The sequence below is a fragment of the Streptopelia decaocto genome (genome assembly GCF_964273445.1).
Source record: "Streptopelia decaocto genome assembly, chromosome: 1".
Classification (NCBI taxonomy): Eukaryota; Metazoa; Chordata; class Aves; order Columbiformes; family Columbidae; genus Streptopelia; species Streptopelia decaocto.
In genome coordinates, this window is record NC_138663.1 from 151728241 (window position 1) to 151744181 (window position 15941).

Consider the following 15941-nt stretch of genomic DNA (forward strand, 5'->3'; position numbering starts at 1 on the left):
TTGGTGTAAACATAATTAACTTTAGTTTTCTAGTTGACATCTATTGTCCTATTCATTGTTCATGAACTGTTCCCAGATCAATTCTTTGTTTGTCTTTAACATTTCAATACTCTAATGTCTTGTCATTCCAATATACTCACTGGAGTGAACCAGTTATTCTGACTGGTTTATCCAGCTCTTTCTTTCTGAATCATCTTCAAATGCAGTCTATTAAAATGACATGTGATTTAGTATCATATTGTTCTCTTAATTATGATATTAAACTATCAACTGACCTGATTTGAAGCCTCAGAGAGATTCACACAGCTGCTTGGAATGCCCCCAGACTTGGGCAATCAAGAGGTTTTAATCTTTCTTGAAAACAGTTCTAATTTTTTTTTTTTTTTCCAAGAACGTGGGCAAACATACATCACAAATAATGCCTTATCTTACAGTAATTTGAAACAAAAGGTTCACTTTCTCCAAATTACTTCTATAACATCATTGTCTAATATGTTAATCTAAATGTGATGAAAAAGTAATTTTTATGGCTCCTCCACTATTTGGCTGTAACACTTTGTTAAGGTTCTGCAGTCTCAGGCCTTGAAACTGGGAATGTTTGCAGCCATGGTGCAATGTTTTGCATGAGGGCCCTATCTGGGCTAACAAGCCTGTTTATCACCAGGGCTAACGAGCCCAGACAGAACACTGAGCTGCGAGACAGCTTGAGCTTTTGCGTGCAGGCTCTTTTGGGTATGGCTGCATGATGACACTGTGCCATGTGGAAGTAACAAACTTTTCTTCATTGATGAAGCAACGTATTCACTTCAGGAATCAGACACGTTAATCACATTAAACCTTTCATATAAAAATGAACTCTGTAATCCCCTAACCCGTATTCTGTCTTTTCAGGAATGGAATTGGGTAGTTTCTGAGGTAATGACTCAGAGTATTACTCAATATTACTCAACAAAATGCATTCAGTCAAGGTGGAGGGATAGTGTCTCTTGAAATATATTTATTTAGAAAAAATTAAATAAAAATGCAAAGTTGACTTCAAAATTATCACATTTGCTATGCAGAAATCATAACATAATTACTTCTTACTCATTTTTCTTTGTCTTGTATTTTATCTTCAAACATCTTCTGCAGTCACTAAGCAGAAAATGACTTACCCCAGAAATTGGAATTCATGGTATTTTGTTATGTCAGTTGTAGAACTTACATGAGTTTAATGACAAAAAAAAAACAGAAAACAGAATCAAGGGAAAATAACCTATAAGTCCCAAGATGTACCCCTCTCTTTTGAGATGAATATAAAATCAATAGAACACTTTATTCTTATTTATCAACAGGTTTCATGTTTGGGGTTTTGTTTGGTTGTGTTTTGTTTTTTTTTCCATAGATTCAGTCTGTTAAAATGTTTATTATTATTATTATTATTATTATTATTATTATTATTATTATTATTATTATTATTATTTGACGTCTTCCCCCAAAGTAGACATTCACAATGGGTAAATGACTGGGAATATTAGCACACATCAAGAGTGCTTAATCCAGGAAACATTCAAGGAACTGTAACAGCAAAAATAGTTCTGTGAGAGAGGAACTGGAATATGTTTTATTTCATTCTTATGTTCTCTTTCGAAGGTAGAGGTAAGCCCATGCTGTTTGTGCTTTCAAACATTTGGAAATTGGGTAGTGATGCTACACAAAATGAACTAATATGGCTCTGTGACTTCTTTTTCACTCAAAGGAGAAAACTGAGGTATAAAACAATGGACTGACTGGGATGAAGGGGAAAATTCTGATTTTAAACAATAATGGGACCTTTGTTGTTGCTAACGCCATGCCTATTCTTTCCTATGCTTCGATTTTTTTCTACTGCATTATAGAATGAATGAACAACTGAACAATAATTTAAACAACTCTTTCAGTGTGTTGTGTAGAGTTGCTAAGGCATTCTGAAATACATAATTCACAAGAGCTTTGGTATTCAGAGCGTAATATTGAAGGTGGGCAGTTTCATAATTTAAAAAAAAAATATTTGATACATAAATGGATTTTTAAGCATTCGGTGAGCTAAATTTTAATTTATTTCCCATGGATGTAATTCAATTGTTTAAAATGTCACATGATGTAAAGTCACACAAAGGTGAATCTGCTTGCAATGGCACTTAACATAATGTAACATTTTCACTCTATTTTTTCTCCAAGGCATCTGAAGACCTTTTGATCTTTCTTCCAATCCAGTGTATTGTCCTCCTATTCACTGTCCTAGTTGAAGTATCATTTCCACAAGCATGAAAACAGACAACACTAAACATTTTCCCCAGGTTGTCCTTCAGTGCTGATGCTACCCCCCTTACAAATGATTGTGGTAGATGTTTACTAGATTCTTTTGAAATTATGAATAACTTTACAAGGCCCAGGTTTTAATTCACATCCCTCCAGGCAAAATAGGAAAAAATATTTTAAGAGTAAATTTTTGCCTCCATGTATGTTTATATGCTGATCAAAACACTCATTTTTGCTAAAACTCAAAACATTAATGGAAGAGTTAACATTAGCAATTACAGTAAATTCAGCAAAACATAGTCACCTACCTGTTCAAAAGTATTCTTCTGAAATTCTTCAAATCCAAAAATATCCAGTACTCCAATTTCAAACACCTGGTCACTAGGGAAAAAAGATATTACAGATACTAAGAATTCAAGCAAGTGAATCATATATCTGTTGTTCCTGACAAAAGTATTTCTGTTCTACGACAAAAGCAGGCTGTATGTCAAACACAGTATGAAACACACAAGCAGACCATGTATACGAAAGAATAGAAGTTCTACTCATCAACCTATTACATTGAACATAAATAAAATAGCATGGCTCAAGATTGTTTCAGCAGCCACTTTGAAAATTAAATTTGAAAGAGAATGAAAACATCTTAGCTTCTTTAAAGTCCAGTTTTTAAAGCTGTAGGTACCTGTTCACTCAGATGAGGGATAGCTGTTTAGAGGAAGTTTCAAAATCACCTGGTTGCACTCAGCTACCCCTTCCAGCTTACACTTCTTTGACAGCAAGAACTGCTCCTATTAAATGTACTTCAAGGGAAACCTGCTAAGCCAAAGTCCTCTCTGTGCCAGCATCAAGTAGAGGCTGAAAGCTCAGGCTGTACAAGAGGTTACCTCTCTTAGGGGAAAGAACGGTCAGGATTTGGGCATGAAGAAGACGGACATTTCTTCTCTGTGTATATAAAAGAACACTTGTTGGCATGGCATCTGATTTGTCATGTGCCACTGCTTGTATTGAAGGAAGGGCTTTTATTTTGGCCCAGTGGAAGGATTAGGGCAGGGCAGTCACCTGTGATTCGGAGAGGAGACATGGGAAAAGGACAGAGATGTTGTTATTCTGTACTTGCGACTAAGTCATGGTAAACTTGATCTGACGAAGAAACTAAGTTTGCTATGGGGAGCAAAATGAATGTTTTGGGATATCCTGTTACCTGCTTTGGAAGTATTTCAGAACTGTATATGAAAGTGCTGGGCTCACTGAGGCTGGGGTTCTTTATTTTTGTCACTGTACTATCAGATAGAGAACATAAAAAGAGGGTTACAGTAAAAACTTGGTTACAGTTTGCCTATGTGAATGCAGTGGGACTTTCCCCAGAGTGAAATGATCTGCCAGTAGGACGAAAGGCTTTGCAGTATAGCCAATGGACTTCTGGAACAGGAAAAATCAGCAAAGAAAAATCACTCAGCTTCCTGAGAAAGGAGATGGACACTTTCTAAAGCAGATGAGTTTTCTTTTCTTTTTGCTAACATAATTTGTAAATGTATGTGGTTATATGCATAGAAATAATATTGCAGACTGCTGTTTCCGAAATCTACTTTTTCTTCCACATTTTCCTTCCATGTTCCATGCTGCTTCTATATCTAAATCTGTCTGTACTTGGATATAGACATAAAGAAGAAAAAGGTGATCCACTGTTGAAGTACTTTACTATCGTTCTATTACAGTAATTGTAAACACTACCATTAAATTAGCTGAGGATCTAGCCCTGAAAATAAATTCCCATATAACAAACCAAAAAAGTAAAATAATTTAAAAAATGAGTGGTAAAAAACAAGCTAGGAAAACCAACCCTCTGGGACAAGCAGAGCCTCCTTCAGAAATCAAATCCAAGAAGTCTGCATTTCTAAGCCATACCAGTTACCATACCAATTACTGATGGTCACAAGATATGCATAAATGTCAGACATAGAAAGTTGCGTAATAAATCTAGTCTAGAATGACTTTGTTCAGCAGGAGAGGTTATCGTGAGGTCGATTAGCCTCCAAGGGAATTTCTAGAAGAAGCATAAGGATATATCATCACCTTCATGTCTAGCAGTGAGTGCAATTCAAATTGTATTTTAAAATGCAAGCCTCATTCTCACGTGTTCCTGACTAGTTATGGGTGTACATTCCTCGTCACAATGTGTTTTCCACAAAACCAGTCCATTTCTAGAAAGAAGAATTAGACATTTTGAAAACAAACTACCTCAGACTAATATTGAAAAGCCAGAACTACCATGTTATTTAAATAAGTTTTGGAAAAAAAGTAATTTGGAATTTCAGAATACTTGATAAGTTTTCATTTTTATTTGATTATATTGTCATCTATCTATAGCTTTCCTTATAAAGAGGCAAAACTTGAACTGCTATGTAATATTGCACAACAGCCGGAATATTGCAGATTTCACCATTATTAACAGCTACTTAGCATGGTTAGAATAGCTTATCCCTTCTCTGTCTGATTCAATGAATAGATTAGAGACTGTATTGCTTACATCCCAGTTGAGTGCCATGACTGTTATTTTGTCAAACTAGTCTCTCTTACTTTTTCTCAAGGAACACATAAACATTTGCATAAGGAAGAGACCTAAATGAACTAACTTAATGAATTATTACAAATCAGGTAAAAGAGGAATCTGGCCCTGCTTTCTAAAACTCCAGGTGAAAGCCTTAGCAGTCACAGAGAGGACTACCTCAAATAACATTCCTTATCAAAACCGTTATATTCCCAAGAAATATCTTGATTTGCTGGAGATGCATTTGTTGACAGGAAAACATGTCATCCTGAGTTTTTTTTGTGAACTCCACCTGATAATCTTGGCTCTGTATTATTAGAAGATGCAGACACTACATGAAAAGAGCTGGAGGTTTTACATAATTGATATCTTGCCTACAGGGCAAGTATAACAGAACAAGGCTCTGTATCCTCTACAAAAGTGACACTTATTAATTACTACATTGTGGCATTTATTTGTAAAATCTCACCAACCATTATAGTAATTTTCTGTATTAAATTATGGCCCAGATTTTGAAAATTAAATAGCAACACAAAGCAGAACATCAACATTAAAAGCATTGTTTTATATGTGGCTACAAATTTTCCTTCCTTCCTTCCTTCCTTCCTTCCTTCCTTCCTTCCTTCCTTCCTTCCTTCCTTCCTTCCTTCCTTCCTTCCTTCCTTCCTTCCTTCCTTCCTTCCTTCCTTCCTTCCTTCCTTCCCTCCTTCCTTCCTTCCTTCCCTCCCTCCTTCCTTCCTTCCTTCCTTCCTTCCTTCCTTCCTTCCTTCCTTCCTTCCTTCCTTCCTTCCTTCCTTCCTTCCTTCCTTCCTTCCCTCCTTCCTTCCTTCCCTCCTTCCTTCCTTCCTTCCTTCCTTCCCTCCTTCCTTCCTTCCCTCCTTCCTTCCTTCCTTCCTTCCTTCCTTCCTTCCTTCCTTCCTTCCTTCCTTCCTTCCTTCCTTCCTTCCTTCCTTCCTTCCTTCCTTCCTTCCTTCCTTCCTTCCTTCCTTCCTTCCCTCCTTCCTTCCTTCCTTCCTTCCCTCCTTCCTTCCCTCCTTCCTTCCCTCCTTCCTTCCCTCCTTCCTTCCCTCCTTCCTTCCTTCCCTCCTTCCTTCCCTCCTTCCCTCCTTCCTTCCCTCCTTCCTTCCCTCCTTCCCTCCTTCCTTCCCTCCTTCCTTCCCTCCTTCCTTCCCTCCTTCCTTCCCTCCTTCCTTCCCTCCTTCCCTCCCTCCTTCCCTCCCTCCTTCCCTCCTTCCTTCCCTCCTTCCTTGTCTTTCTCTGTTTTATACCACTTGTCTTCTCAAACAGAGGGTCCATACATGTTTTTCTGGACTAGCTGTTAATCATATTAATTCCAGCAAAAATCCTTTCCTTAGATTAAGCATAGCAGAGATTCCCAAGGCAAAATAAAGCATGAAGGAGCCCATATTTACAAATGAAATGGCATGTCACCAGTGTCTAAAAGAACAAATAGCAGAAAAGAGCAATTTTTGTTCTGAAAAATCCCCTTATTTTACTTTATTCTTTTACGGTTAATAAACATCACTGACATTTTTCCTCACTATGTTTCATTTATCCAGTATTTACTATGTATAAATAAAACAGCTATCATTTTAGTTGGGACTGAGAATTTGGTTTCAAGTCTAACAATATTTCCTAGCATAGACATTAGAATAATAGCAATTTGCCAATATTTGAAGAATATTTTTATATCTTGGACCAGTACATACTTATGAATAGTGAAAAACAGGCATGGATATTAACCATAACTCATCTGATTTTTATGATTTGCAGCATTTTGACTGATAACATTTTAAGTCCCCAGTTTTGCCTTTTTCCTCAGAATGACATCTCTGTGAAGATGTCCTTATAGACTAGAAATACCTTTTGATCTTGTACACTCAACAATTCCATTATAAAGAAACTACACAAAAATTCTTGGCAACCCCTAAAAATAATACACATACACCAGACATCTTGTCTGATGATCTACTGTCTTGGCAGACATCTTGCCATTCATCAAGAGATGCTCTTGACCCATTTGCCATTCCTGGCAAGGTGAAAAGAATTCTATTTACAATACTTCTGACCCAATGCTTCAGACAAGCCTACAGGATGCTATTTGACCACTCTTTTTTCATCCCAGATGGTTTTCAGCTCTGAAATCCATCAGGTTAATTCCCATTGTAATTGTTCATAATCTGCCTATGTAAAGCAGTGAAGTGAATCTGCTGAGGTAGGATGATCTAATGTGCCTTTTCATTTATCCCAGATATAGCGTTTCTTGTTCTTCCTCCAACTTCTACCAGTAACCAGGAAGGAAGCCAGTCAGCTTATGTCTGATCTGGAAAAACTAGAAGTGATACTGATTAATGAGGAAATATTTCTAGGGTCAGATAAAGTATATCATTCAGCCTTCAAATGAGGACCCTCAGAATCCTACTTAAGACTCTCTCAGTTGTCCCAGGGGGACAGATTACACCCGTTATCATAAATACGGTTCTTGAAGGGAACAGGCTGAATACTCCTAGTTGGATATGATCATCATCTCAAACAATTACCAAAACAAACTAGTTTCTGAGACTTTTGAGAGAGATTTTTCTGAGTTGTTTTTGTTTTTGTTTTTCTTTTTTAAGATTCTGAGATTTTTGCTGAGATTTGGTGTTGTTGCCACATCTCTCAGTCATCTTGTGCAACAACTGTAGTTTTTCTTTTAACATGACCTTACCCAGGTGCAAATGGTACAGGTAGAGACAGTGGTTGAACATAGCGGAAAGAAAAACTGGTTCCATATCTGAGAAATATTTATTTGAGTGACTTGACAGGTATGGTAGGAAGGGAGAAATATTTTTGCTCATAGACTCAAGATCTATAGCCCTCTCATCAGTGGCACATACTCTTCCCCAGCTCTTTAAAGCAAAATTTGTTCTATGCCTTACAAAATGGCATCGTCTTGTTTAATGAAATACTGGAAATGATCCAGACTGAAGCAGATCTCAAAATAAGATATTATGCACCATGTTTTATTAGATGCTTTGTACTGCTTGTCTGTTTTAAAGATTTTCCTACCTCCACATATACAGACAATTCTCATTATGCTGCAGGTTCATGTTTTGGACAGGAACTCTCTTTCTGTTCTTCTTGCATTCCCAGCACCCCTCTACTGGGTTAAATAATAGATAAATAAACATTTTTATGCTCTGATTTTTTTTTTTCTTAAGCTGGGGAGATTTCTATTTCAGAACATCCCATTCTATAAATTAGATAATGTGCATTAAGAAGGCTATAAATGAGAATCTTGAGACTTTTCACTTTGCCCAATTAAGTGTTGCCACTGCTACTCTCTGACAACATTTGAATTTTGATGGGGATAGGATTACACAGTCAGAATACACAAGCTTTCAGAAAATACCTATTTATAGATATTCTATATGCTCTGTTTGAAACAGAAATCTCCTGTGGCTGACCTGGTGATATAGACAGAGGGTATAACTGAACGTAGATCCATTTGCTTGTCTGTAACACAGCCACGCACACTGGCATAGCCCCATCTTCACAGAATCAAGAATGTTAGGGATTGGAAGGGACCTCAAAAGATCACCTAGTCCAATCCCCTGCTGGAGCAGGAACACCTAAATGAGGTTACACAGGAAGGTGTCCAGGTGGGTTTTGAATGTCTCCAGAGTAGGAGACTCCACAACCTCCCTGGGCAGCCTGTCCCAGTGTTCTGTTACCCTTACTGAGAAAACGTTTCTTCTCATATTTAAGTGGAACTTCTTGTGTTCCAGTTTGAACCCATTACCCTTTGTCCTATCATGGGTTGTCACCGAGAAGAGCCTGGCTCCATCCTCGTGACACTCACCCTTTATATATTTATAAACATTAATAAGGTCACCCCTCAGTCTCCTCTTCTCCAAGCTAAAGAGACCCAGCTCCCTCAGCCTTTCCCCATAAGGGAGATGTTCCACTCCCTTAATCATCCTCGTTGCCCTGTGCTGGACTCTCTCAAGCAGTTCTCTGTCCTTCTTGAACTGAGGGGCCCAGAACTGGACACAATATTCCAGGTGTGGTCTCATCAAGGCAGAGTAGAGGGGAAGGAGAACCTCTCTAGACCTACTAACCATCCCCCCTCTAAGACACCCCAGGATGCTATTGGCCTTCCTGGCCACAAGGGCACAGTGCTGGCTCATGGTCATCCTGCTGTCCACCAGGACCCCCAGGTCCCTTTCCCCTACGCTGCTCTCTAATAGGTCATTCCCCAACTTATACTGGAACCTGAGGTTGTTCCTACCCAGATGTAAGACTCTACACTTGTCCTTGTTATATTTCATTAAATTTTTCCCCGCCCAACTCTCCAGTCTGTCCAGGTCTCGCTGGATGGCAGCACAGCCTTCTGGCGTATCAGCCACTCCTCCCAGCTTGGTGTCATCAGCAAACTTGCTGATAGTACACTCTATTCCCTCGTCCGAATCGTTGATGATTGAAAAATACGGGCCCCAGTACCAACCCTTGAGGCACTCCACTAGATACAGGCCTCCAACTAGACTCTGCCCCATTGACCACGACTCTCTGGCTTCTTTCCTTCAGCCAGTTCGCAGTCCATCTCACTACTCGATCGTCCAGACTGCACTCCCTCAGTTTAGCTGTAAGTATGCTGTGGGAGACTGTGTCAAATGCTATACTGAAGTTGAGGTAGACCACATCCACTGTTCTGCCATCATCTATCCACCTCGTTATGTCCTCATAAAAGCCGATGAGGTTGGTCAAGCACAACTTCCCCTTGGTGAGGCCACGTTGACTGCCCCTAATGACCCTCTTATCCTTGATATGCCTTGAGATGGTACGAAGGATAAGTCATTCCATCAGTTCCCAGGGATGGAGATGAGGCTGACCGGTCTATAGTTACCCAGGTCCTCCTTCTTGCCCTTTTTGAAGACTGGAGTGGCATTTGCTTTCCTCCAGTCCTCAGGCACCTCTCCCGTTTCCCAAGACTTGGCAAAGATGATGGAGAGTGGTCCAGCAATGATCTCAGCCAGCTCCCTCAGCACCCGCAGGGTGTATCCCATTCAGACTCATGGATTTATGGATGTCCAGATTGCCTAAATGCTCCCTAACCCAGTCCTCATCAACTAAGGCAGACTCCTTCATTGTCCTGACTTCCTCTGGGGCCTCAGGGGTATGGGGCTCCTCAGGACACCTTCCAGCAGAGTAGACAGAGACAAAGAAGGCATTTAGTAATTCTGCCTTCTCTGTATCTTCTGTCACCAGGGCACACACCTCATTCATTGGTGGGCCTACATTGCCTCTGGTGTTAGTTTTATCTGCCACGTATTTGAAAAAGCTCTTTCTGTTGTCCTTAAACCCTCTCACCAGGTTTAATTCTAAGGAGGCCTTAGCTTTCCTAGTTGCCTCCCTACACACGCTGACAACAGCCTTACGTTCTTCCCAAGTGGCCAGCCCCTCCTTCCATGATCTATAAATTCTCCTTTTCCACTTTAGCTTACCCAGCAGTTCCCTGTTTAACCACGCAGGTCTTCTGGCTTCCTTCCTTGACTTTCTACATGTCGGGATGCTCTGATCTTGAGCCTTCAGGCCATATAAGACAGAAACTCTTTGCTAACTAGATAATAAAACATTATGCCTTCTACTTACCAGCAGGCAGGCAAGACAACATTAAGACGTTCTCAATCTTTTATACCTAATTAGCTTGGTTTTCATCAGAAAAGTAAAGCAGTGTTTCACAAGAGTTCACAGACACTCTTAAATCCCCATAGACGTAAAGTCCTCTTGCAGAATGAGTCAGGAGTTGTTAAAAATCATCCTAAGATATTTTATTACTAATATTTGGATCACTAGATCCAACTTTGCCAATGTGTAATCAAGTACCTTGAAATGCCACATTTAGGCAACTGTGAATGCTGTAGTCTATTTTATCTACAAAACTGAAAAATCAGTAGACTTATTTGAATGGAAGTAAAACAGTAGTAAACTTTGAAGATTTGAGAGACTTGGGAAGAAGTTCACCTAGAGTATTCTCACAATAATAAAATCAGCAGAATAGGAAATAATTGTATGAATTAGTGAATATAAATAACAAACATTAAAAAAAATTATAAACACCTGTGAGAAATTTTAATAGCTTTCTCTAATCTCATTCTAGAGGGCAATTACAGAAAAACAGTTCCTCCCCAGTGAGTTTCTTCAAAACAATATCAGGATGAACAAAGTAATAAACCTCAAAGGTACTTTTCAACCAGTCCAAACTAGCATCCATGGTCATAATGTAGATCTAACTAGACAAAATTGTAAGGAACTTTTTATGAAGGAGAACATCATTTCTGAAGGTGTATTATCTTAACACTGTCATTAAAATTATTGCTTTATATTTGTTGGATAGTATATAAAGTAATGAACTTGCTGGATTCTAGCAACACTTTTATCCTCTGTACTTAATACCTCTAGAGTTTGGTCTTCGCAGTTTCTCACACAGCTTCACACAATGACTTGCATTAATCCAACTTGCATCTTAAACTGCTATGCCTTGATTTACTACTAAAATTATACAGTATGATTAGGCTGGACCAAAAAAAATCTGGGGTTGGGGTATTATCTTCTTATCTTAAGCCGGCTAACTCAAGTAAGGTTGAAATATCAATGAAGGATGGTCAACTTCATTTTCACTTAAAAAAAAAAAAAAAAAAAAGCTATTTAGCTTCACGTTTGGAAAAGGACCTGAGGCCGAATTTGGCCTGCTGAAATTCAGTATGTCTTATCATCACTGTCAGTATATCCTGAGATAGTTAGCTTCCTTTAGCCAGCCTAAATGAAGAACTCCCCTTTTTCAAGCATAGATACAAAATAAAACTTCTGTAAATTCCTCATTCCTGACAACACGAAACAGCTGTCCTGTTTTAGCTAGGACAACATCACATAGTCTTCAAGTTACCACACAGGTAGAAATATTGTCACTGAGAAGTATTTCCACAAGGTAGAAGTCACCTCAGGCACATATGATTACACTAAAAGTAGACTACAGAGTAAACAATTTACAAACAGGTTTAACTTTCATTATTTGAAGATCCTATCATACCTAGAAATTATAGGTTGACATTACTGAACAACAGAGATACACAACACATTATTCTTAAAGACTGAGAGATATCAAATTGTGAAATTAGACATCAAAAAATTATTTCAAATAATTTTAATAGATTTTAAATATACTGATTCTAGTTTCCTTCCTCGATGGCCACTACAAATGACCTCACTGTGATTAGGAATACCTGAGATGGATTGTTTGTCACAGACATGCATCAAACTAAGCCCATGTTCTATAAATCCCAGGAATGAACGGGGAAGAACTGAATGTGACAACATGTCACTGTCTTTCCTTGTTATAAACACAGTACTACAAATTAGGACATGGACTGGAAAGTTTCTTTAGCTTGGTTGTCCAGGTGCCTGCAATTGTAAGGTACTGTGCAATCAGAAGCAGACAAGTAAAACAATTCTGTATTACTGGCAAACCTTCCCTTTGCCTCCAGCAGGAAGCCAGACACTCTGGTGGTATATACATAATGATGGAAAGCTTTTATGTGCAGAAAGCTCTGAGTTCCTCAGGCATGATAGCTTTTTCTGTTAGCTAGGTCTATGGAAGAGAGATGTAATTTATTACTAATTGGTCCTCAAATGGGATAGAAATAAAAAATAAAAATAACACAAAACAAACAAAAAAACCCCCCACAACGAACTTGTGAAGCCTTCAAACTCTTCAATGAGTCTAAAAAAGGGCACTTGATATTTGTCCTATGAAGCCAAGACAGATATCATATCAGAAAAATATATTTGCTCTTTTTTAGAAGTTCCACATCTGTCTTTTGTGGATTTTCTTTTACCAATAATGCCAAGACATCTCGTAGTTAGCGTTCATTAGAAAGCTTGTTTGAGCACCCAATTAGGTCTACTGCAGGGATGTCAAACCCATTTTCACCAGGGGCCACAGTTGCCTTCAAAGGGCTGAATGTAATTTTAGGACTGTATAAACGTAACTACTCCTACAAATGCAAGGCTGATGTGGCACCCAGTGAAAATGAGTTTGACACCCCTGGTCTACTGTTTAGTTTGCTACTTTGATTCTGCTGACACTTCTTTTTTGTTGTTGTTTTTTGTTTGTTTGTTTCTTGACTGTTCCACTGACACACATTAGTTAGCATTCATTTTTTCTAAGAAGCCATGCTGGACAGCAACAACATTAATTTTAGCAGCTGATAACCTAGAGGCATCCAGAACGTACTTAGAACATTTAATTCAGTGAAATGTAAACATTAATTTGAAGGCCTCGAACAAAGTTTTCTCATACCCTGTGGTAAGCTCATAGTTTTGAGGAGAAAGAACAAGAATATTCTGCACTAAAAAAACAATGAGCAGCTTATTGCTTGTTGAAAGACTTTATGCATTCTGTACTATCAACTCTTAAAAGGCTACTAATTCTAACCACCAATCCAGATTACTGCATAAAGTACCACGTCCCCTTACCCAAGCAAATTAATAAACAAATATGTTACTGAGGAAACAATTTGAAGGAATGGCCAGTGATTTAAAGATCCAGGCATCACTGCCATGATATCATAAAATGGTCTAAATGCTGGAATTATGTTTCTTTTACGGATCTGGATATGAACAGATAATGACACACCTAATAGTTTGTAATGACTTTCCTACCTGCCAGTCTCATCTTGATTTTGAAGGTAGCAGTTGATTGTGTTGACTAAAAAACTAAATAAGCGACCATACAGAGATTTTGCCAAGAGATCCCGGTAAAATTCTGCAATCTCTATAGTATGTCTCCGTACAATCATGTCTCCTAAGAGAGAAAGCAGAAAATTGAGATGAAAGCATGCTGTAAAGCTCACCTTAAGTAATTTTAATTACAGTTCCCCCTTTTCACTTCTCCTTTGCCAAACATATGCATGGTGCTGTTTTTGGGTTTTTTTTCTGAAGCCTTCAGTGAAAGATGAGAAGACTCTCAACAATTGCAAGATCTTCAGTTTGGAAACTTGTACCTTTGTACTTTTTTTTCCTTTATAGGAAAGGGTATGCATACCACACAGAACTAGCATTTTACCAAGAGAGACTTTTTCAAAACCTTTTTTTTTTCCCTTTTATTTCAGGACACTCTTGTTGACTTTAGTTTTTGGTATTAATATCTAATCTGTTATCTTGACACACTTTTGGAAGATTAATCAAGTTAGGAGTCTGTCAGTGTCAGACTGTGAAACTGCTTTACTCCATATTACAAAGACACTTCTAATTCAGTGTCCCAGCCTGACTTATTGCATAGCAGATAATCCTACATGTTCCTCAAAGAAAATTTACAAGAACATACAAGGAATAAGAAACAAAATTTGTCTGCTTTCAAATTTTTCAAATCAGAAGGATCAAAAGGCCACCAGGGTCTGATCTATGAGAATGTAAGCTTGGAAAAGATTACCTTTAAAATACTGAACATCAGTTGTTAAGGCTGAAGCGAGCTCATCTGTTGAAACCTGCAGCATCCCTGCCACTGAAATGAAAAGACAATTTAAAGAATGCCTGGTTTGTGTTCTACTGCATTTTTATTTTTATAACACATTTTCTTATGTAGATGCTATGTTTTAATAGTGAAAGAACGCACACGTAAAAAAGAAGAGTGCTGTTACAGGAATAATCAAAATTAATGAACATACAAAATCAGATTACTATAATCAGCACTTTGTGAAGTTTGAATGTCTCTGTATATTACATTACAGCTTTCTTTCCTCTTTAAAGGTTACTTAGGACTTTCCCCAGGGCTTGGCAGACTTTCTCTCATATGAGAGTGAAAGTATGCTACTTATTGACATTCTGTATCCATAAGCCACTTTGAGGAGATTTGTTAGTGAGCAAGAGGGCAAACTTCAAAGCACAAAAACAAGACATAGATTTTTTTTTTTAAGACATAGATTTTGAATGTAAGGAATTCAGTTCAATGCAAATTGTTCAGCTGTTGACAAGCAGCACAAGAGCATTTTAAAAGAAGATTGACCAGAGTGCACTGTCCAATTTATTTTGGCAAATGGTAGCATTAAATATGACATCAAATGAGACAATTTGCAATACCAGTATCGTATTTCATCCCATAAAAATCCGTAGTTTATAAAACCTCCAAGTCAATTGGATAGTGTCTTCCTACAGTAAATTATTAATTTTCAGTAGTCTTTTTTTTTTTTTTTTGTCTCCTTGGAACTTTGTTTCCACCTGTCGGTGCATCAGCGCAAGTGCCCTGATCGCGATGCTCCATGGTCACGTCCTACTGACCTTGTTCCAGTAGCTGCAGGTCTGACACAAATGCTGTCTCAGCGTCTGTCAGAGCTGTAAAGCGAACATCTCCAAGATGCAGAATTGCTGAGAGAATTACAAACAGGTTCTCCACCTCCTGTACATATTTTATGCAGAATTAAAGAGAAAGAAGAGATCTGTTGGGCACATCAGTGAAAGGCAATGCTTTATAAAAATACAAATACCATTAGTTTGCATCATTGGCATTTGCTAAGTTAAAAAGTACTCACATGTGAACTATTAACAGGAAATTTGGATTTAGAAATCACACTGGAACCTATCTAGTACATAAAACAACAAAATTACCTTTTTTTCCTTTTGTTTTAATGTAAATCATATTAACTACTGAGTTAAGAAAGTTTCATAGAATATGATAAAAAATACTGAAGTCTCTTTAATGGATGCATTATTTCTGCAAGAAATAAACCTATCTTCTCCATAGACAATTTCCATCAAGACAAATTCTTTATCTGGGAATAACAAGGTTTGTTTTTTCCTCAGCCACTTGCACTCATGAACAAAGTGTCCAGCTCTAAATTATAACAGGGTCCTGGTGGTAAAAGCTGTAGTTATGGTCTAAAAAAACCAAAAGCAAGCTCCCTTACCCACACGCTTTCCTCCCATGGTTGCATGATATGTTCTGACACCTTTAAGGCTGTGAAGCAGTTATCTTTAGGGCTAGATTTTTCCTGGCCTCTTTTTTACCACAATAAGAGAACTAATTTTGTTTATCAGGTTGGTTTTGCTTTGTTTTTTCTTTTTACATAGTAAGAAATAT

At 38.0% G+C, this 15941-nt stretch overlaps 1 protein-coding gene across 1 annotated transcript in view; it reads right to left on the reverse strand.

Moving 5' to 3' along the window:
• The window catches only part of MYO16 (myosin XVI), a 379702-nt gene that overhangs the window by 111165 nt on the left and 252596 nt on the right, over nucleotides 1-15941 (reverse strand). The window contains exons 18-21 of the mRNA XM_082054681.1: nucleotides 15143-15260; nucleotides 14298-14369; nucleotides 13529-13670; nucleotides 2589-2661 (exon numbers count right to left, since the gene is read on the reverse strand). Coding sequence (XP_081910807.1) covers nucleotides 2589-2661; nucleotides 13529-13670; nucleotides 14298-14369; nucleotides 15143-15260 — 405 coding nt within the window. The remainder of the gene's footprint in view (nucleotides 1-2588; nucleotides 2662-13528; nucleotides 13671-14297; nucleotides 14370-15142; nucleotides 15261-15941) is intronic.